Consider the following 24,073-nt stretch of genomic DNA (forward strand, 5'->3'; position numbering starts at 1 on the left):
CGGTACTAAACTCACCACAAGCCCAACAACACTGGTAGTAAACTCACCACACAGCTCACCACAACCGGTACTAAAGTCACCACACAGCTCAACAAAACCGGTATTAAACTCACCACACGGCCACCAACACCGTTACTAGATTCACCACACAGCTCACCAACACTGGTACTAAACTCACCACACAGCTCACCAAAACCGGTACTAAACTCACCACACAGCTCAACAAAACCGGTATTAAACTCACCACACGGCCACCAACACCGTTACTAAACTCACCACACAGCTCACCAACACCGGTACTAAACTCACCACATGCCCATCAACAACGGTAATAAACTCACCACACACCCACCAACACGGGTACTAAACTCACCACACGACCACCAACACCGGCACGAATATCACCACTCGACCCCAACACCGATACTGAAATCACCTTACGACCATCAACACTGGTACTAAAAGCAGCACACGGCCAACAAAACTGGTGCAAAACTCACGACAGCTCACCAAAACCGGAATGAAACTCACCACACAGCTCACCAACACCGGTATAAAACTCACCACACAGCTCACCAACACAGGTACTAAACTCACCACACGCACACCAACATTGGTACTAAAATCACCACACGACCACCAACACCGGTACTGATATCACCATATGACCATCAACACTGGTACTAAACGCACCACACGGCCACCAAAACTGGTGCGAAACTCACCAAATGGCCACCAACACCGGTACTAAATTAAACACACAGCTCACCAACACTGGTACTAAACTCACCACATGGCCACCAACACCGGTACTAAACTCACCACACGGCCACCAACACCGGTACTAAATTCACCACACTGCTCACCAACACCGGTACTAAACTCGCCACACTGCTCACCTACACCGGTACTAAATTTAACAGACGATCACCAACACCGGTACTAAACTCACCACAAGCCCAACAACACTGGTAGTAAACTCACCACACAGCTCACCAAAACCGGTACTAAAGTCACCACACAGCTCAACAAAACCGGTATTAAACTCACCACACGGCCACCAACACCGTTACTAAATTCACCACACAGCTCACCAACACTGGTACTAAACTCACCACACAGCTCACCAAAACCGGTACTAAACTCACCACACAGCTCAACAAAACCGGTATTAAACTCACCACACGGCCACCAACACCGTTACTGAACTCACCACACAGCTCACCAACACCGGTACTAAACTCACCACATGCCCATCAACAACGGTAATAAACTCACCACACACCCACCAACACGGGTACTAAACTCACCACACGACCACCAACACCGGCACGAATATCACCACTCGACCCCAACACCGATACTGAAATCACCTTACGACCATCAACACTGGTACTAAAAGCAGCACACGGCCAACAAAACTGGTGCAAAACTCACGACAGCTCACCAAAACCGGAATGAAACTCACCACACAGCTCACCAACACCGGTATAAAACTCACCACACAGCTCACCAACACAGGTACTAAACTCACCACACGCACACCAACATTGGTACTAAAATCACCACACGACCACCAACACCGGTACTGATATCACCATATGACCATCAACACTGGTACTAAACACACCACACGGCCACCAAAACTGGTGCGAAACTCACCAAATGGCCACCAACACCGGTACTAAATTAACCACACAGCTCACCAACACTGGTACTAAACTCACCACATGGCCACCAACACCGGTACTAAACTCACCAAACGGCCATAAACACCAGTACTAAATTCACCACACAGCTCACCAACACGGGTACAAAAGTCACCACACACACACCAACACCGGAACATAAATCACCACGCAACCACCAACACTGGTACTAAACGCACCACACGGCCACCAAAACCGGTACGAAACTCACCAAATGGTCATCAAAACCGGTACTAAATTCACCACACAGCTCACCAACACCAGTACTAAACTCACCACACAGCTCACCAACACCGGTCCTAAGCTCATCACACAGCTCACCGACACCGGTACTAAACTTCCCACACGACCACCAACACCGGTAGTAAACTCACCACACAGCTCATCAACACCGGTAAGAAACTCACCACACGACCACCAACACCGGTACTAAACTCACCACATGCCCACCAACAACGGTAATGAACTCACCACACACTCACAAACACGGGTACTAAACTCACCACACGGCCACCAACACCGGTACTAAACTCAGCACAAGTCCACCAACACCGGTAATAAACTCAGCACACAGCTCACCAACACCAGTACAAAACTTACAAAATGACCACCAACACCGGTACTAAACTCACCACACAGCTTACCAATACCGGTATAAAACTCACCAGACAGCTCACCAACACAGGTACTAAACTCACCACATGCACACCAACACCGGTACCAAACTCACCACACGACCACCAACACCGGTACTGAAATCACCACGTGACCATCTACACTCGTACTAAACGCACCACACGGCCACCAAAACCGGTACGAAACTCACCAAATGGTCATCAAAACCAGTACTAAATTCACCACACAGCTCACCAACACCAGTACTAAACTCACCACACAGCTCACCAACACCGGTACTAAACTTCCCACACGACCACCAAAACCGGTACGAAACTCACCAAATGGCCACCAACACCGGTACTAAATTAACCACACAGCTCACCAACACCAGTACTAAACTCACCACACGGCCACCAACACCAGTACTAAATTCACCACATAGCTCACCAACATCGGTACTAACCTCACCACACGGCCACCAACACCGGTACTAAACTCACCACACAGCTCACCAACACTGGTACTAAATTCACCACACAGCTCACCAACCTCGGCCCTAAGCTCACCACACAGCTCACCAACACCGGTACTAAACTCACCACACGACCACCAACACCGGTACTAAACTCACCAAACGGCCATAAACACCAGTACTAAATTCACCACACAGCTCACCAACACGGGTACTAAACTCACCACACGGCCACAAACACCGGAACTAAATTCAGAACACAGCTCACCAACACCGGTCCTAAGCTCACCACACAGCTCACCAACACCGGTACTAAACTTACCACATGACCACCAACACCGGTTCTAAACTCACCAGACAGCTCACCAACACGGGTACTAATCTCACCACACGCACACCAATCACCGGTACTAAACTCACCACACGACCACCAACACCGGTACTGATATCACCACGTGACCATCAACACTGGTACTAAACGCACCACACGGCCACCAAAACCGGTACGAAACTCACCAAATGGCCACCAACACCGGTACTAAATTAACCACGCAGCTCACCAACACTGGTACTAAACTCACCAAATGGCCACCAACACCACTACTAAATTCACCACACAGCTCACCAACACTGGTACTAAACTCACCAAATGGCCACCAACACCACTACTAAATTCACCACACAGCTCACCAACCTCGGCCCTAAGCTCACCACACAGCTCACCAACACCGGTACAAAACTCACGACACGACCACCAACACCGGTACTAAACTCACCAAACGGCCATAAACACCAGTACTAAATTCAGCACACAGCTCACCAACACGGGTACTAAATTCACCACACAGCTCACCAACACCAGTACTAAACTCACCACACAGCTCACCAACACCGGTACTAAACTTCCCACACGACCACCAAAACCGGTACGAAACTCACCAAATGGCCACCAACACCGGTACTAAATTAACCACACAGCTCACCAACACCAGTACTAAACTCACCACACGGCCACCAACACCAGTACTAAATTCACCACACAGCTCACCAACATCGGTACTAACCTCACCACACGGCCACCAACACCGGTACTAAACTCACCACATAGCTCACCAACACTGGTCCTAAGCTCACCACACAGCTCACCAACACGGGTACTAAACTTACCACACAACCACCAACACCGCTTCTAAACTCACCAAATAGCTTACCACCACCAGTACTTATATCACCACACGACCACCAACATGGTACTACACTCACCCCATGACCACCACCACCGGTAGTAAACTCACCACACAGCTCATCAACACCGGTAATAAACTCACCACACGACCACCAACACAGGTACTAAACTCACCACATGACCACCAACACCGGTACTGAAATGAACACACGCACACCAACACCAGTACTAAAATCACCAAACGACCACCAACACTGGTACTAAACGCAGCACACGACCACCAAAACTGGTACAAAACTCACGACACAGCTCACCAAAACCGGTACGAAACTCACCACACAGCTCACCAACACCGGTACAAAACTCACCACACAGCTCAAAAACACGGGTAATAAACTCACCACACGCCCAACAACACTGGTACTAAACTCACCACACAGCTCACCAAAACCGGTACTAAACTCACCACACAGGTCAACAAAACCGGTATTAAACTCACCACACGGCCACCAACACCGTTACTAAATTCACCACAAAGCTCACCAACACTGGTACTAAACTCACCACACAGCTCACCAAAACCGGTATTAAACTCACCACACGGCCACCAACACCGTTACTAAACTCACCACACAGCTCACCAACACCGGTACTAAACTAACCACACGACCACCAACACCGGTACTAAACTCACCAACCGGCATAAACACCAGTACTAAATTCACCACACAGCTCACCAACACGGATACTAAACTAACCACACGGCCACAAACACCGGAACTAAATTCAGAACACAGCTCACCAACACCGGTCCTAAGCTCACCACACAGCTCACCAACACCGGTACTAAACTTACCACACGACCACCAACACCGGTTCTAAACTCACCACACAGCTCACCAACACCGGTCCTAAGCTCACCAAACACCCACCAACACCGGTACTAAACTCACAACTAAGCTCACCACCACCGGTACTAAACTTCCCACACGACCACCAAAACCGGTACGAAACTCACCAAATGGCCACCAACACCGGTACTAAATTAACCACACAGCTCACCAACACCAGTACTAAACTCACCACACGGCCACCAACACCGGTACTAAATTCACCACACAGCTCACCAACATCGGTACTAACCTCACCACACGGCCACCAACACCGGTACTAAACTCACCACATAGCTCACCAACACTGGTCCTAAGCTCACCACACAGCTCACCAACACGGGTACTAAACTTATCACACAACCACCAACACCGCTTCTAAACTCACCAAATAGCTTACCACCACCAGTACTTATATCACCACACGACCACCAACATGGTACTACACTCACCCCATGACCACCACCACCGGTAGTAAACTCACCACACAGCTCATCAACACCGGTAATAAACTCACCACACGACCACCAACACAAGTACTAAACTCACCACATGACCACCAACACCGGTACTGAAATGAACACACGCACACCAACACCAGTACTAAAATCACCAAACGACCACCAACACTGGTACTAAACGCAGCACACGACCACCAAAACTGGTACAAAACTCACGACACAGCTCACCAAAACCGGTACGAAACTCACCACACAGCTCACCAACACCGGTACAAAACTCACCACACAGCTCAAAAACACGGGTAATAAACTCACCACACGCCCAACAACACTGGTACTAAACTCACCACACAGCTCACCAAAACCAGTACTAAACTCACCACACAGGTCAACAAAACTGGTATTAAACTCACCACACGGCCACCAACACCGTTACTAAATTCACCACAAAGCTCACCAACACTGGTACTAAACTCACCACACAGCTCACCAAAACCGGTACTAAACTCACCACACAGCTCAACAAAACCGGTATTAAACTCACCACACGGCCACCAACACCGTTACTAAACTCACCACACAGCTCACCAACACCGGTACTAAACTCACCACACGACCACCAACACCGGTACTAAACTCACCAACCGGCATAAACACCAGTACTAAATTCACCACACAGCTCACCAACACGGGTACTAAACTCACCACACGGCCACAAACACCGGAACTAAATTCAGAACACAGCTCACCAACACCGGTCCTAAGCTCACCACACAGCTCACCAACACCGGTACTAAACTTACCACACGACCACCAACACCGGTTCTAAACTCACCACACAGCTCACCAACACCGGTCCTAAGCTCACCAAACACCCACCAACACCGGTACTAAACTCACAACTAAGCTCACCACCACCGGTACTAAACTCACCACACGCCCACCAACAATGGTAATAAACTCACCACACACCCACCAACACTGGTACTAAATTCACCACACTGCTCACCAACACCGGTACTAAAACTCGCCACACAGCTAACCAACGCCGGTACTAAACTTACCACACAGCTCACCAAAACCGGTATTAAACTCACCACACGGCCACCAACACCATTACTAAATTCACCACACAGCTCACCAACACTGGTACTAAACTCACTACACAGCTCACCAACACTGGTACTAAACTCACCACACGGCCACCAACACCAGTACTAAACTCACCACACAGCTCACCAACACCGGTCGAAAGCTTACCACACAGCTCACCAACACCAGTACTAAACTCACCACACGACAACCAACATACGGTACTAAACTCACCACACGACCACCATCACCAGTACTGAAATCACCACACGAACCCCAACACCGGTACTAAAATCCCCACACAGCCACCAACACCGGTACTATCACCACATGACCATCAACACTGGTACTAAACGCCCCACATGGCCACCAAAACCGGTATGAAACTCACCAAATGGCCACCAACACCGGTACTAAATTAACCACACAGCTCACCAACACCAGTACTAAACTCACCACACAGCCACCAACACCGGTAGTAAATTCACCACACAGCTCACCAACACCGGTACTAAACTCACCACACGGCCAGCAACACCGGTACTAAACTCACCACACAGCTCACCACACCGGTACTAAACTTACCACATGGCCACCAACACCGCTACTAAACTCACCAAATAGCTTACCATCCCCAGTACTAAAATCACCACATGACCACCAACATGGTACTATACTCACCACATGACCACCAACACCGGTAGTAAACTCACCACACAGCTCATCAACACCGGTAATAAACTCACCACACGCACACCAACACCGGTACTAAAATCACCACACGACCACCAACACCGGTACTGAAATCACCACACGACCATCAACACTGGTACTAACGCAGCACACGGCCACCAAAACTGGTACAAAACTCACCACACAGCTCACCAAAACCGGTACGAAACTCACCACACAGCTCACCAAAACCGGTACGAAACTCACCACATGCCCACCAACAACGGTAATAAACTCACAACACACCCACAAACACCAGTACTAAATTCACTACACAGCTCACCAACACTGGTACTAAACTCACCGCACAGCTAACGAACACCGGTGCTAAGCTCACCACACGGCTCACCAACACCCCTATAAAACTCACCACACAGCTCACCAACACGGGTACTAAACTCACCACATGCACACCAACACCGGTACTAAAATCACCACACGATCAACAACACCGGTACTGAAATCACCACACGACCAAAAACACTCGTACAAAACGCACCACCCGGCCACCAAAACTGGTACGAAACTCACCAAATGGCCACCAACAACGGTACTAAATTAACGACCCAGCTCACCAACACCAGTACTAAACTCACCACACAGCCACCAACACTGGTACTAAATTCACCACACAACTTACCAACACCGGTACTAAACTCTCCACACGGCCACGAACACCGGAACTAAATTCATAACACAGCTCACCAACACTGGTCCTAAGCTTACCACACAGCTCACCACCACCGGTACTAAACTTACCACAAGACCACCAACACCGGTACTAAACTCACCACATAGCTCACCACCACCGCTACTAAACTCACCACACGCCCACCAATAATGGTAATAAACTCACCACACACCCACCAACACTAGTACTAAATTCACCACATAGCTCACCAACACCGGTACTAAAATCACCACAAGCCCACCAACACCAGTACTAAACTCACCACACAGCTCACCAACACCAGTACTAAACTTACCACACGACCAACAACACCGGTACTAAACTTACCACATGACCACCAACATCGGTACTAAACTCACCAGACAGCTCACCAACACGGGTACTAAACTCACCACATGCACACCAATCACCGGTACTAAACTCACCACACGACCACCAACACCGGTACTGACATCACCACATGACCATCAACACTGGTACTAAACGCACCACAGGGCCACCAAACCCGGTACGAAACTCACCAAATGGCCACCACCACCGGTACTAAATTAACCACACAGCTCACCAACACCAGTACTAAACTCACCAAACAGCTCACCAACATCGGCCCTAAGCTCACTACACGGCCACCAACACCGGTATTAAACTCACCACACAGCTCACCAACACTGGTACGAAACTCACCACACAGCTCAACAACACCGGTACTAAACTAACCACACGACCACCAACACCGCTACTAAACTCACCAAATAGCTTACCACCACCAGTACTAGAATCACCACACGACCACCAACATGGTACTAAACTCACCACATGACCACCAACACCTGTAGTAAACTCACCACACAGCTCATCAACACCGGTAATAAACTCAGCACACGACTACCAACACCGGTACTAAACTCACCACATGCCCTTCAACAACGGTAATAAACTCACCACACACCCACCAACACGGGTACTAAACTCACCACACGACCACCAACACCGGTACTCAAATCACCACACGCACACCAACACCGGTACTAAAATCACCAGACGACCACCAACACCGGTACTGAAATCACCACACGACCATCAACACTGGTACTAAACGCAGCACACAGCCACCAAAACTGGTACGAAACTCACCACACAGCTCACCAACACCGGTATAAAACTCACCACACAGCTCACCAACATGGGTACTAAACTCACCACATACACACCAACACCGGTACTAAAATCACCACACGACCACCAACACCAGTACTGAAATCACCAGATGACCATCACCACTGGTACTAAACCCACCACACGACCACCAAACTGGTATGAAACTCACCAAATGGGCACCAACACCGGTACTAAATTAACCACACAGCTCAGCAATACCAGTACTAAACTTACCACACAGCTCACCAACACTGGAACTAAACTCACCACAGAGCTCAAATTCACCTGTACTAAACTCACCACACAGCTCACCAACACCGGCCCAAAACTCACCACACAGCTCAGCAACACCGGTACTAAACTTACGACACAGCTCATCAACAGCAGTACTAAACTCACTACACGGCTCACCAACACCTGAATTAAACTCACCATACAGCTATCCAACACCCGTACTAATATCAACACGTGGCACACCAACACCAGTACTAAACTTACCACATGGCTCACGAACACTGGTACCAAACCCCACCACACAGCTCACCAACACCGGTACTAATCGCACCACACGACCACAAACACGGTATTATAATCACCACGTGGCGCACTGACACCGGTATTAAACATACCACACAGCAAACCAATAGAAGTGCTAACTCAACACGTAGCTCACAAACACCGGAACTAAACCCAACATGCGGCTCACCAACACCAGGACTAAACTCACAACGCGCCTCACCAACATCGGTACTAAACTCACCACACAGCTCACAAACACTGGTAATAAACTCACCACACAGCTTACCATCACCTGTACTAAATTCACCACACAGATCACTGACACTGGTACTAAACTGACCACGTGGCTCACCAACAGTGGTACTAAACTCACCACAAAGCTCACCAACACCAGTACTAAACTCACCAAACAGCTCACCATCACCTCAAATAAATTCACCACACCGCTCACCAACACCGGTACTAAACTCCCCACACAGCTCACCAACACCGGTACTAAACCGAACATGCGGCTCACCAACAACAGTACTAAACTCACATCCTAGCTAACCAACACCGGTATTAAACTCACTCACACAATTCACCAACACTGGTACTAAACTCACCACACAGCTGACCAACACAGGTATTAACCTCACTGACACGGTTCAGCAACACCGGTACACAACTCACCACGTGGCTCACAAACACCGGTACTAAACTCACCACACAGATCACCGACACTGGTAGCAAACTCAGCACGTGGCTCACCAACAGTGGTACTAAACTCACCACAAAGCTCACCAACACCGGTACTAAACTCACCACATGGCCACCAACACCGGTACTAAACTCACCACACAGCTCACCAACACCAGTACTAAACTTACCACACGACCACCAACACCGGTACTAAACTCACCACACAGCTCACCAACACCGGTCCTAAGCTCACCAAACACCCACCACACCGGTACCAAACTCACCACGTAGCTCAACACCACCGGTACTAAATTCACCACACGCCCACCAACAACGGTAATAAACTCACCACACACCCACCAACACCAGTAGTAAATTCACCACACAGCTCACCAACACCGGTACTAAACTCACCACACGGCCACCAACACCAGTACTAAACTCACCACAAGCCCAGCAACACCGGTACTAAACTCTCCACACAGCTCACCAACACTGGTATTAAACTTACCACACGGCCACCAACACTGGTACTAAAACTCATTACGTGGCTTACCAACACCGGTACTCAACTCACCATACAGCTCACCAACACTGGTACGAAACTCACCCCTCAGCTCACCAATACCGAACTAAACTGACCATTTGGCTCACCAACACCAGTACTAAACTCATGGCGTGGCTTACCAACACTGGTACTAAACTCACCACGTGGCTCACCAACACCAGAATTCAACCCACCATGCGGCTCACCAACACCGGTACTAAACTCACCACAGAGTTCACCAACACCGTTACTAAACTCACCACACAGCTCACCAACACCGTTACTAAACTCAACAAACAGCTCACCAAAACCGTTACTAAACTCACCACACAGCTCACCAACACCAGTACTAAACTTACCACACGGCTCACCAACACCGGTTCTAAACTTACCACAGGGCTAACCAACACCGGTATTAAACTCACTGACACAGTTCAGCAACACCGGTATACAACTCACCACGCGGCTCACAAACACCAGTCCTAAACTCACCACACAGCTCACCAACAGTGGTACTAAACTCGCCACAAAGCTCACCAACACTGGTACTAAACTCACCACACAGCTTACCAACACCGGTACTAATCTCACCACACAGTTCACCAACACTGGTACTAAACTCACCACACAGCTCACCAACACCGGTACTAAAACCACCACACAGCTCAACAACAGTGGTACTAAACTCGCCACAAAGCTCACCAACACTGGTACTAAACTCACCACACAGCTCACCAACACCAGTACCAAACTCACCACACAGCTCACCAACACCGGTCCAAAACTCACCACACAGGTCACCAACACCGGTAGTAAATGCACCACACGACCACCAACACGATAATAAAATCACAACGTGGCACACTGACACCGGTATTAAACTCACCACACAGCAAACCAATACCAGTGCTAAACTCAACACTTGGCTCACCAACACCAGAACTAAACCCACCATGCAGCTCACCAACACCGGTACTAAACTTACCACAGGGCTCACCAACACCAGTATTAAACTCACTCACACAGTTCACCAACACTGGTACTAAACTCACCACACAGCTTACCAACACCGGTACTAATCTCACCACACAGTTCACCAACACTGGTACTAAACTCACCACACAGCTCACCAACACCGGTACTAAAACTACCACGCAGCTCAACAACACCGGTACTAAACTCACCACCTGGCACGCGAACACGGTACTCAACTCGCCACACAGCTCACCAACACCGGTATGAAACTCACCACGTGGCTCACCAACACCGATACTAAACTCACCATGCGGCTCACCAACATTGGTACTAAACTCACCATACTGCTCACGAACACCGGTACCAAACTCACCACGCGGCTCACCAACGCTGTACCAAACTCACCACACAGCTCACAAATGCAGGTACTAACCTCACTCACACAGTCCAGCAACTGTGTGAGTGAGTTAACCAACACCGAACTAAACTCACCATTCGGCTCGCCAACAATGGTAATAAACTCACCATACAGCTCACCAACACTGGTACTAAACCCACCATGCGGCTCACCAACACCGGTACTAAACTTACCACACGGCTCACCAAAACCGGTATTAAACTCACTCACAGTTCACCAACACTGGTACTAAACTCACCACACAGCTGACCAACTCCGGTACTAAACTCACTCACACAGTTCAGCAACACCGGTACTAAACCCACCACGCGGCTCACCAACACCGGTTCTAAACTTACCACAGGGCTAACCAACACCGGTATTAAACTCACTGACACAGTTCAGCAACACCGGTATACAACTCACCACGCGGCTCACAAACACCAGTCCTAAACTCACCACACAGCTCACCAACAGTGGTACTAAACTCGCCACAAAGCTCACCAACACTGGTACTAAACTCACCACACAGCTTACCAACACCGGTACTAATCTCACCACACAGTTCACCAACACTGGTACTAAACTCACCACACAGCTCACCAACACCGGTACTAAAACCACCACACAGCTCAACAACAGTGGTACTAAACTCGCCACAAAGCTCACCAACACTGGTACTAAACTCACCACACAGCTCACCAACACCAGTACCAAACTCACCACACAGCTCACCAACACCGGTCCAAAACTCACCACACAGGTCACCAACACCGGTAGTAAATGCACCACACGACCACCAACACGGTAATAAAATCACAACGTGGCACACTGACACCGGTATTAAACTCACCACACAGCAAACCAATACCAGTGCTAAACTCAACACTTGGCTCACCAACACCAGAACTAAACCCACCATGCAGCTCACCAACACCGGTACTAAACTTACCACAGGGCTCACCAACACCAGTATTAAACTCACTCACACAGTTCACCAACACTGGTACTAAACTCACCACACAGCTTACCAACACCGGTACTAATCTCACCACACAGTTCACCAACACTGGTACTAAACTCACCACACAGCTCACCAACACCGGTACTAAAACTACCACGCAGCTCAACAACACCGGTACTAAACTCACCACCTGGCACGCGAACACGGTACTCAACTCGCCACACAGCTCACCAACACCGGTATGAAACTCACCACGTGGCTCACCAACACCGATACTAAACTCACCATGCGGCTCACCAACATTGGTACTAAACTCACCATACTGCTCACGAACACCGGTACCAAACTCACCACGCGGCTCACCAACGCTGTACCAAACTCACCACACAGCTCACCAATGCAGGTACTAACCTCACTCACACAGTCCAGCAACTGTGTGAGTGAGTTAACCAACACCGAACTAAACTCACCATTCGGCTCGCCAACAATGGTAATAAACTCACCACACAGCTCACCAACACTGGTACTAAACCCACCATGCGGCTCACCAACACCGGTACTAAACTTACCACACGGCTCACCAAAACCGGTATTAAACTCACTCACAGTTCACCAACACTGGTACTAAACTCACCACACAGCTGACCAACTCCGGTACTAAACTCACTCACACAGTTCAGCAACACCGGTACTAAACCCACCACGCGGCTCACCAACACCAGTAATTAACTCACCACGTGGCTCGCGAACACGGTACTCAACTCAGCACACAGCTCACCAACACCGGTACGAAACTCACCACGTGGCTCACCAACACCGGTACTAAACTCACCACACAGCGAAACCAACACCGGTACTAAACTCACCACGCGGCTCACCAACACTGGTACTAAACTCACCATACAGCTCACGAACACCGGTACTAAACTCACCACGCGGCTCACCAACGCCAGTACCAAACTCACCACACAGTACTAAACTCACCACACAGCTCACCAACGCCAGTACTAAACTCACCACGCGGCTCACCAACACCGGTGTAGTGGCATCGGAGGATGCGACTGCATGCCACGTTAGGCCGGCCCGTGTGTGAAGCACGGGACATTCTGCTCACACCACCTACATACAGCACGGCACTTATGCAACGTGCACTCCGTGTGCAGTGTCAGCCCTTGGAGGCTAGGGGGCGAGAGCGCCGGGGGCGGTGCAGGGGTGACAGGGGGCCATGGCACTCCGGATGAACCCGGAGGGCCGGTGGCTGGAGGTACCGGGGGTGGGCCCCCAAAAAGAGGGGCTGGGGGACCCCGGGACCGGTTTCCAGGGGCCTTTGGAAAGGTCGAGAAGGGAGGCGTGCCCAGGGGCGGAGGAAGCCCCGGGCCTGGGGATATAAGCCGGTCTATCTGAACGGGTCCGGCGGTTGTTGCTGGTTTGAAGACACGAAGACGTCCTCCTGAAGAGGAAGCCCCGGGATCAAGACCAGGACTCGAGTCGGAGTCCGGCTTGACGGCTTCCCCTCCCCAGTCGCGTGAGGGCGAGTTAGTCCGGAGGGACTACCTCCCCAGTTACCTGGTGAAAGGGGCAGCTACCCCTTGTGTTAGCAGATGTTGTTATAATAAACCGTGTTGCCTCCAAGAAGCCTCGCTCTCCCTCTGTACCCACTACACTGGTACTAAACTCATCACACAGCTCACCAACACCGGAACTAAACTCACCACATGGCCACCAACACCGGTACTAAACTCACCACACAGCTCACCAACACGGTACTAAACTCACCACACAGCTCACTAACACGAGTACTAAACTCACCACATGAGCACCAACACTGGTACTAAACTCACCACATGGCCACCAACACCGGTACTAAACTCACCACACAGCTCACCAACACGGTACTGAACTCACCACACAGCTCACCAACACCAGTACTAAACTCACCACATGAGCACCAACACTGGTACTAAACTCACCACACAGCTCACCAAGACCGGTACTAAACTCACCACACAGCTGACCAACACTGGTACTAAACTCACCACACGGTTCACCAACACCGGTACTAAACTCACCACATGGCCACCAACACCGGTACTAAACTCACCACACAGCTCACCAACACCGGTACTAAACTCACCACACAGCTCACCAACACCGGTACTAAACTCACCACACAGCTCACCAACACTGGTACTAAACTCACTCACACAGTACAGCAACACCAGTACTAAACTCACCACGGGGCTCACCAACATCTCATGCCCAAATGTCCACGTAGTTTTAGCGTGAAATTTACAACACATTCCTTTTACACAGATGTAAAATCATTCATAACAAAAGTATTCACGTTTACTACTATAATGAGCCAATAATGCCTGTATGTCGCGTGCGTTACGTCACTCCACGTCGGCCGGGCCCCCTCATTAATACTCATGAACAGGTGACGTCACTCCACATGTAGCACCCCCCCCTCCTCATTAAAATCATGAGCAGGTGAAGTCACTCCACATCGAACAGCCCCCCACATTAATAATCATGAAGAGGCGACGTCTTCCAAATGTACACCCCCCCTAATTAATAATAATTAGCGGGTGACGTCACGCCACATGGGGGGGGGGGGGGGTGAGGCGCCTCCTTCCCCCTCCTCAGCATCAACTTACAATCCTCACTACAAAGGCAGAACCCCCACGTCACGCGATCTCCGTAACGCTGTTGAGACATAGAAGTAAAAAGGGCGTCATTTGCACAGGAATTAATGCAATGAATATCACGTCGCAGTCTGCTTATCGCTTGCAAGTTTCAGATTTATTGAAATACACCCATCCTTGGACGGGCAAAAGACTAGTATTTATATAATTCTCTTTGCGTTGGAATTTTATTAGCCAAGTGTAATTGAGAAATCTCTAGGGAGGCATTCATCCAGCAGTGCATAGAACACGGCTGGGCTGATGATGCCTATGGTGATGTCGGGTGCAGCTGCAGTCGCTGATGGTGTTGCTGCTGCTAATGGTGATAATGATGATGTTGCTGCTGCTAATGGTGATAGTGATGATGTTGCTGCTGCTAATGGTGATAGTGATGATGTTGCTGCTGCTAATGGTGATAGTGATGATGTTGCTGCTGCTAATGGTGATAGTGATGATGTTGCTGCTGCTAATGGTGATAGTGATGATGTTGCTGCTGCTAATGGTGATAATGATGAAGTTGCTGCTGCTAATGGTGATAATGATGATGTTGCTGCTGCTAATGGTGATAGTGATGATGTTGCTGCTGCTAATGGTGATAGTGATGATGTTGCTGCTGCTAATGGTGATAGTGATGATGTTGCTGCTGCTAATGGTGATAATGATGATGTTGCTGCTGCTAATGGTGATAATGATGGTGTTGCTGCTGCTAATGGTGATAATGATGAAGTTGCTGCTGCTAATGGTGATAATGATGATGTTGCTGCTGCTAATGGTGATAATGATGGTGTTGCTGCTGCTAATGGTGATAGTGATGATGTTGCTGCTGCTAATGGTGATAGTGATGATGTTGCTGCTGCTAATGGTGATAGTGATGGTGTTGCTGCTGCTAATGGTGATAGTGATGATGTTGCTGCTGCTAATGGTGATAGTGATGATGTTGCTGCTGCTAATGGTGATAGTGATGATGTTGCTGCTGCTAATGGTGATAGTGATGATGTTGCTGCTGCTAATGGTGATAGTGATGATGTTGCTGCTGCTAATGGTGATAGTGATGATGTTGCTGCTGCTAATGGTGATAATGATGAAGTTGCTGCTGCTAATGGTGATAATGATGATGTTGCTGCTGCTAATGGTGATAGTGATGATGTTGCTGCTGCTAATGGTGATAGTGATGATGTTGCTGCTGCTAATGGTGATAGTGATGATGTTGCTGCTGCTAATGGTGATAATGATGATGTTGCTGCTGCTAATGGTGATAATGATGGTGTTGCTGCTGCTAATGGTGATAATGATGAAGTTGCTGCTAATGGTGATAATGATGATGTTGCTGCTGCTAATGGTGATAATGATGGTGTTGCTGCTGCTAATGGTGATAGTGATGATGTTGCTGCTGCTAATGGTGATAGTGATGATGTTGCTGCTGCTAATGGTGATAGTGATGATGTTGCTGCTGCTAATGGTGATAGTGATGGTGTTGCTGCTGCTAATGGTGATAGTGATGATGTTGCTGCTGCTAATGGTGATAGTGATGATGTTGCTGCTGCTAATGGTGATAGTGATGATGTTGCTGCTGCTAATGGTGATAGTGATGATGTTGCTGCTGCTAATGGTGATAGTGATGATGTTGCTGCTGCTAATGGTGATAGTGATGATGTTGCTGCTGCTAATGGTGATAATGATGAAGTTGCTGCTGCTAATGGTGATAATGATGATGTTGCTGCTGCTAATGGTGATAGTGATGATGTTGCTGCTGCTAATGGTGATAGTGATGATGTTGCTGCTGCTAATGGTGATAGTGATGATGTTGCTGCTGCTAATGGTGATAATGATGATGTTGCTGCTGCTAATGGTGATAATGATGGTGTTGCTGCTGCTAATGGTGATAATGATGAAGTTGCTGCTAATGGTGATAATGATGATGTTGCTGCTGCTAATGGTGATAATGATGGTGTTGCTGCTGCTAATGGTGATAGTGATGATGTTGCTGCTGCTAATGGTGATAGTGATGATGTTGCTGCTGCTGCTAATGGTGATAGTGATGGTGTTGCTGCTGCTAATGGTGATAGTGATGATGTTGCTGCTGCTAATGGTGATAATGATGGTGTTGCTGCTGCTAATGGTGATAGTGATGATGTTGCTGCTGCTAATGGTGATAATGATGATGTTGCTGCTGCTAATGGTGATAATGATGATGTTGCTGCTGCTAATGGTGATAGTGATGATGTTGCTGCTGCTAATGGTGATAATGATGATGTTGCTGCTGCTAATGGTGATAATGATGGTGTTGCTGCTGCTAATGGTGATAATGATGAAGTTGCTGCTGCTAATGGTGATAGTGATGATGTTGCTGCTGCTAATGGTGATAATGATGGTGTTGCTGCTGCTAATGGTGATAGTGATGATGTTGCTGCTGCTAATGGTGATAGTGATGATGTTGCTGCTGCTAATGGTGATAATGATGGTGTTGCTGCTGCTAATGGTGATAGTGATGATGTTGCTGCTGCTAATGGTGATAATGATGATGTTGCTGCTGCTAATGGTGATAATGATGATGTTGCTGCTGCTAATGGTGATAGTGATGATGTTGCTGCTGCTAATGGTGATAATGATGATGTTGCTGCTGCTAATGGTGATATTGATGGTGTTGCTGCTGCTAATGGTGATAGTGATGATGTTGCTGCTGCTAATGGTGATAATGATGAAGTTGCTGCTGCTAATGGTGATAATGATGATGTTGCTGCTGCTAATGGTGATAGTGATGATGTTGCTGCTGCTAATGATGGTGGTCATAGTCCCTATGATCACTGTTACATTGCATTTATGGCTTTATTTTGGTGATTTACAAACTTTTTTTGGTTTGGCCATGTTTTTGTTTATTGTAGTACGGAGTTAGACTGATGGCCTTAATCTTAGTTGTCTTGTGGTGGTTATTGTTGTTGTTGATTGACTTGCATCCCACTGGGATTTTTGCACACAGCGTTGGTGTACGGTGCTATTTCAGGAATATTTTGATGTTTTTTCCTGCATTTTCTGTTTGCACAGTCACATAGTCACTTTAAGATGTTTTTCTTGTTCGTGTTTTTGTTTTTTGTTTGTTGCGGTTGCACCCGAGTTAAGAGCCGAATGGCTCACAGGGCTATACCAAATAAATGAAACTATGATACAATGAATCACAGGCAGAGCCAGTGGGGTTTATTAGTAATACATCGGCATTTTGCGACCCCCACTGTCACTGTGTAGCATATTATTACGTGCCAGGGACTCTATGAGATTATAGGACAAGAGTCTGAGTCCATAATTGCCAAAGCAGTTATAAGTGACTCACAGAATTGTGCGCAGTTGCGTATACAGGACACGACTTCCCTGAAGGCATCAACACCTCCAGCGAGAGGCGATGCCGATCACACAACGCGGTTCGAATTCGACCCTCGATCGATGGCTGCACCATCGCCGCACACGCGTCCAATAAAAAAGCAAGGGACAAGTCCTTTACTTACTAACAACTCCTCTCTAACTAACAACTCCTTACTTACAAACAACTCCTCTCTAACTAACAACTCCTTACTTACAAACAACTCCTCTCTAACTAACAACTCCTTACTTACTAACAACTCCTCTCTAACTAACAACTCCTTACTTACTAACAACTCCTCTCTAACTAACAACTCCTTACTTACTAACAACTCCTCTCTAACTAACAACTCCTTACTTACTAACAACTCCTTGCTTACTAACAACTCCTTACTTACTAACAACTCCTCTCTAACTAACAACTCCTTACCTACTAACAACTCCTTACTTACTCACAACTCTTTACTTACTAACAACTCCTTACCTACTCACAACTCTTTACTTACTAACAACTCCTTACTTACTAACAACCCCTCTCTAACTAACAACTCCTTACTAACTAACAACTCCTTACTTACTAACAACTCCTCTCTAACTAACAAGTCCTTACTTACTAACAACTCCTCTCTAACTAACAAGTCCTTATTACTAACAACTCCTCTCTAACTAACAACTCCTTACTTACTAACAACTCCTCTCTAACTAACAACTCCTTACTTACTAACAACTCCTCTCTAACTAACAACTCCTTACTTACTAACAACTCCTCTCTAACTAACAACTCCTTACTTACTAACAACTCCTTACTTACTAACAACTCCTTGCTTACTAACAACTCCTTACTTACTAACAACTCCTCTATCATTTTTCATTGCTGGAGGGGTTTCCCCCTCTACCTGAAAATTCTGGCTCCGCCATTGGTGGTGATGATGGTGATAATGATGTTGCTGCTGATGATGGTGATAATGATGGTGATAATGATGATGTTGCTGCTGCAGATGGTGATAATGATGGTGATAATGATGATGTTGCTGCTGCTGATAATGATGGCGATAACAATGATGTTGCTGCTGCTGATGATGGTGATAATGATGTTGCTGCTGCTACTGATGCTGCTCCTGATGCTGCTGCTGATGATCATGGTTGCATTCTGGTGCACGCCAGCAACCTTCCCCTCACCCCTTCCCCTCCGCCCCCCAGTCCCCCATGCCAATGGATACAGATGCTCTCAGGGTCCCGGCTAATGCAGACAGGGCCCCCGATGGCACTGTCAGTGCCTTCAACAATAGCCACTCGCCGCAGTATTAATCGAGCCAATATCCCGACCCGCGGGCCATTTGCACACAAAGGCAAAGACAAATGTCCCCCCGCCCCCGCCCGTGCAGCCTACACGGGCCGCTGGGGGAAAGTGCTGCTCGCCGGCTTTGTAGCGCAGTGCGCGCTAATCACTGTGCCACCGCTCCCTCCCCCTACAGACACCCCACAAATGCTCATCACACACACACATACCAATTAGACACTCACACAGCCACGCACACGCATCACAAACACACATTCACATGAAGCCACACGCGCGCAAATTACACCCACACACAGCCATCGTCACACACACACACAAAACAAGACAAGACAAAGATCCCCCGTATAGTCTTAACAGACTGTTGGGGCAAGTGCTGTTCGCGAGCACCTATGAAGGCCGGCACGGCACACGAGGGGGTGATATGGCCAGAACCACGCACGGCCGCCTTTGTCTCCACAGTGGCGATGTTTACTACGCACCGCACCAGGTACTCATTGCTAAGGTTGAGTCAACCTAGCAGAAGCCCAGGTCCGGTTCAAAAAATCGTCATTGGTGTTGGAATCAAACTCAGGTCGCCAGGTTCGTAGCGCAGCAGCACGCTAAACGCTAGACACTGCCGCTCCCATCAAAATCACAAACACATCCCACACACACATTACACCCACACACAATCACCATTACACACATACCCACTTTAACCCCCCCCCCCCCACACAAACACTAATCCCACACACGTACACACATTTTACACACACACACACATAGATACATCATTCGCGGGAGATGAGCACAGCTGTGGAGGCACCGTTAGATGGGCTCACAAATGACCCCCACGGGAGACTGGACACGTGGAAGCAACGAAGACCCCTCCCTTCCCACCCCCCTCAGACCTCCCCCTCCTCCTCCCCCCTCCCCTTACCCCCTCCCACTCTCCCCGCCGCACTCGCCTATCTCATACCACACACACACAGACTCGCAGACGCACAGACGCACCCGGATAATCGTTAGCACTCGCACACTCATAGGGTCGCCATCGATGGACTCACGCACTCATAGACCACGTAAGGACTGACAAACTCATAGACACACTCATAGCGTCATCGATTAACTCACGCACTCATAGTCCACGGAAGGACTGGCAAACTCATAGACACACTCGTAGCGTCATCGATTAACTCACGCACTCATAGTCCACGGAAGGACTGGCAAACTCATAGACACACTCGTAGCGTCATCGATTAACTCACGCACTCATAGACCACGGAAGGACTGGCAAACTCATAGACACACTCATAGCGTCATCGATTAACTCACGCACTCATAGTCCACGGAAGGACTGGCAAACTCATAGACACACTCGTAGCGTCATCGATTAACTCACGCACTCATAGTCCACGGAAGGACTGAAAAACTCATAGACACACTCATAGCTTCATCGATTAACTCACGCACTCATAGTCCACGGAAGGACTGGCAAACTCATAGACACACTCGTAGCGTCATCGATTAACTCACGCACTCATAGTCCACGGAAGGACTGGCAAACTCATAGACACACTCGTAGCGTCATCGATTAACTCACGCACTCATAGACCACGGAAGGACTGGCAAACTCATAGACACACTCGTAGCGTCATCGATTAACTCACGCACTCATAGACCACGGAAGGACTGACAAACTCATAGACACACTCATAGCGTCATCGATTAACTCACGCACTCATAGACCACGGAAGGACTGACAAACTCATAGACACACGGACAACACTCAAACACTCATTGGCATGCGGATACACGCACACATACTTAATCAGCGATGGACTCAGCAACAACCATCGTTCACGACTAAGTAGCGGTGACGTCGCCACGGCGCTTGTGCCAGGCCAGGTGCACCTTGAGACCACGTGAAGATTCAAAGGCTCGCTGCTGGCAGGAGGTCACGTTACAGACCCAGGTGCCATGGTTTGACTGACTGAGATGACAGGCAGATGCACCGCCTGTGCTCCCCACTGTGCTAACTTTCTGCGTTTAACCGCCCGACCCTCCGCTCGTTGTTGTGAGCCTTTGGATTTCACTCGATTGATGCTTCTTTAAAGGGCTTCATGTATCACAAACATCGAGAAGGGACGGCGTAACTGTGGCCGAGAAAACCCGGAGATTCATTTGAAGCAATATACCAGGTAGCCTCCACACGGCGTTATGCAGCCAATGAAAAGATAATGCCACTCGACTGATTCGGAGTTAGACATCTGCTGCCAAACTGGAGCTGGTCATAGGCTTACTGCTCAGGTATGGAGACGTCTCCACTCTCTCCACAACTATCCCACAACTCATAGGGAGTTAAGGGGGTGCATCATTTGATGAGGCTGATGGTACGGCCCCACCGCTTATTGGCGCCCTCCAGATGCGGCAGTGACATCTCCAACTACGTTTCCAGAACGGGCAGCAATTGCCAGATCATCAGCACATACGTCGATGGACTCACACACACAGACAGAGATCGCCCGCATAGCCTTAACAGACTTTTGGGGCAAGAGCTGCTAGCGAGCAGCACCTATGAAGACCAGCACGGCATACGACAGGATGGGTGGGCAACACCACGCCTGGCCGCCTTTGTCTCCCGAGGTATTCATAAAAAAATTTGGTCAAATGTCACACACACACACGCACGCACCTGTTCGAAGAACTGATCCATGAAGTGGTCCCGGTCAACGATGACGGCCACCTCCTCGTCATCGTCGCTGTCCTTCCCCTGCACACGCGAACAAACAAACACATGTTACGTGCGCTGTGTGTGTGTGTACGTTGAACTTCCTTCGCACCTTTCGTAGGCACCCGCGCTACGTACGGAGGTGAGGGGGAGGACGACCAAAGTGAACGACGGAAAAAGGTTACGAGGAATTGAGTTTTCAATCGACGTTTCTGCGGAAACAAGTACGCGCGTAAAGGCAGCAAACGAGCGGAAGGAAAAAAAACCCGCAGCGAACGCACGAGCGATCGCACCCTCGCGATCGTCACAGAGCGCACGGGGCGTGGCCGCAGCGCCCCCGCAAAAGACAACGTGCGCACAGAGGTCACCTGCCGGTAGACACGTGCGCACGCAGAGGTCGCAAAAAAAAATCAACCAAGATAAAGATCCCCCGCATTGCCTTAACGGACTGTTGGAGCACGTGCTGTTAAGCGAGCACCCATGAAGGCCGGCACGGCACACGAGGGGGTGGGTGGCCGGCACCACGCACGGCCGCCTTTGTCTCCCCAGTGGCGATGTTTACACACCGCACCAGGTACTCATTTGAGGCTGAGTTGAACCTAGGGGAGGCTCAGGATCGGTTCAGATAATCGTCACCGGTGTTGGCCGTGAGCGGGAATCGAACCCGGGTCGCCAGGTTCATAGCGCAGCGCGCTAACCGCTACACTACCGCTCCGCTACACCTGCCGATAGACAGGTGCGCACAGAGGTCACGTGCCACACGCGTCACTGAGGCCGTGACGTCGTCTGCGATTGGCTGAAAACCACAGCAGCGTCTGTGAACCTCGTGCAGCTGGTAATAATAATACTATAATTATTATTGATTTGATCATTGCGCTATTTTACCCACGAATGCCCCACTGAGTATCCAGACTCGTTTTGCAGGGGGCTTCTGCC

The 24,073-nt window shown here is 49.0% G+C and overlaps 1 protein-coding gene across 3 annotated transcripts in view; it reads right to left on the minus strand.

Moving 5' to 3' along the window:
- The window catches only part of LOC116950057 (syntaxin-1A), a 189,856-nt gene that overhangs the window by 156,896 nt on the left and 8,887 nt on the right, over nucleotides 1–24,073 (minus strand). For all 3 annotated transcript variants that reach the window (XM_032967465.2, XM_032967466.2, XM_032967467.2), the window contains exon 2: nucleotides 23,102–23,179. In XM_032967465.2, coding sequence (XP_032823356.1) covers nucleotides 23,102–23,179 — 78 coding nt within the window. The remainder of the gene's footprint in view (nucleotides 1–23,101; nucleotides 23,180–24,073) is intronic.

This window comes from Petromyzon marinus, chromosome 38 (genome assembly GCF_048934315.1).
Source record: "Petromyzon marinus isolate PM22_M1 ecotype Great Lakes invasive population chromosome 38, UKy_Petmar_22M1.pri1.0, whole genome shotgun sequence".
In the NCBI taxonomy this organism is placed as follows: domain Eukaryota; kingdom Metazoa; phylum Chordata; class Hyperoartia; order Petromyzontiformes; family Petromyzontidae; genus Petromyzon; species Petromyzon marinus.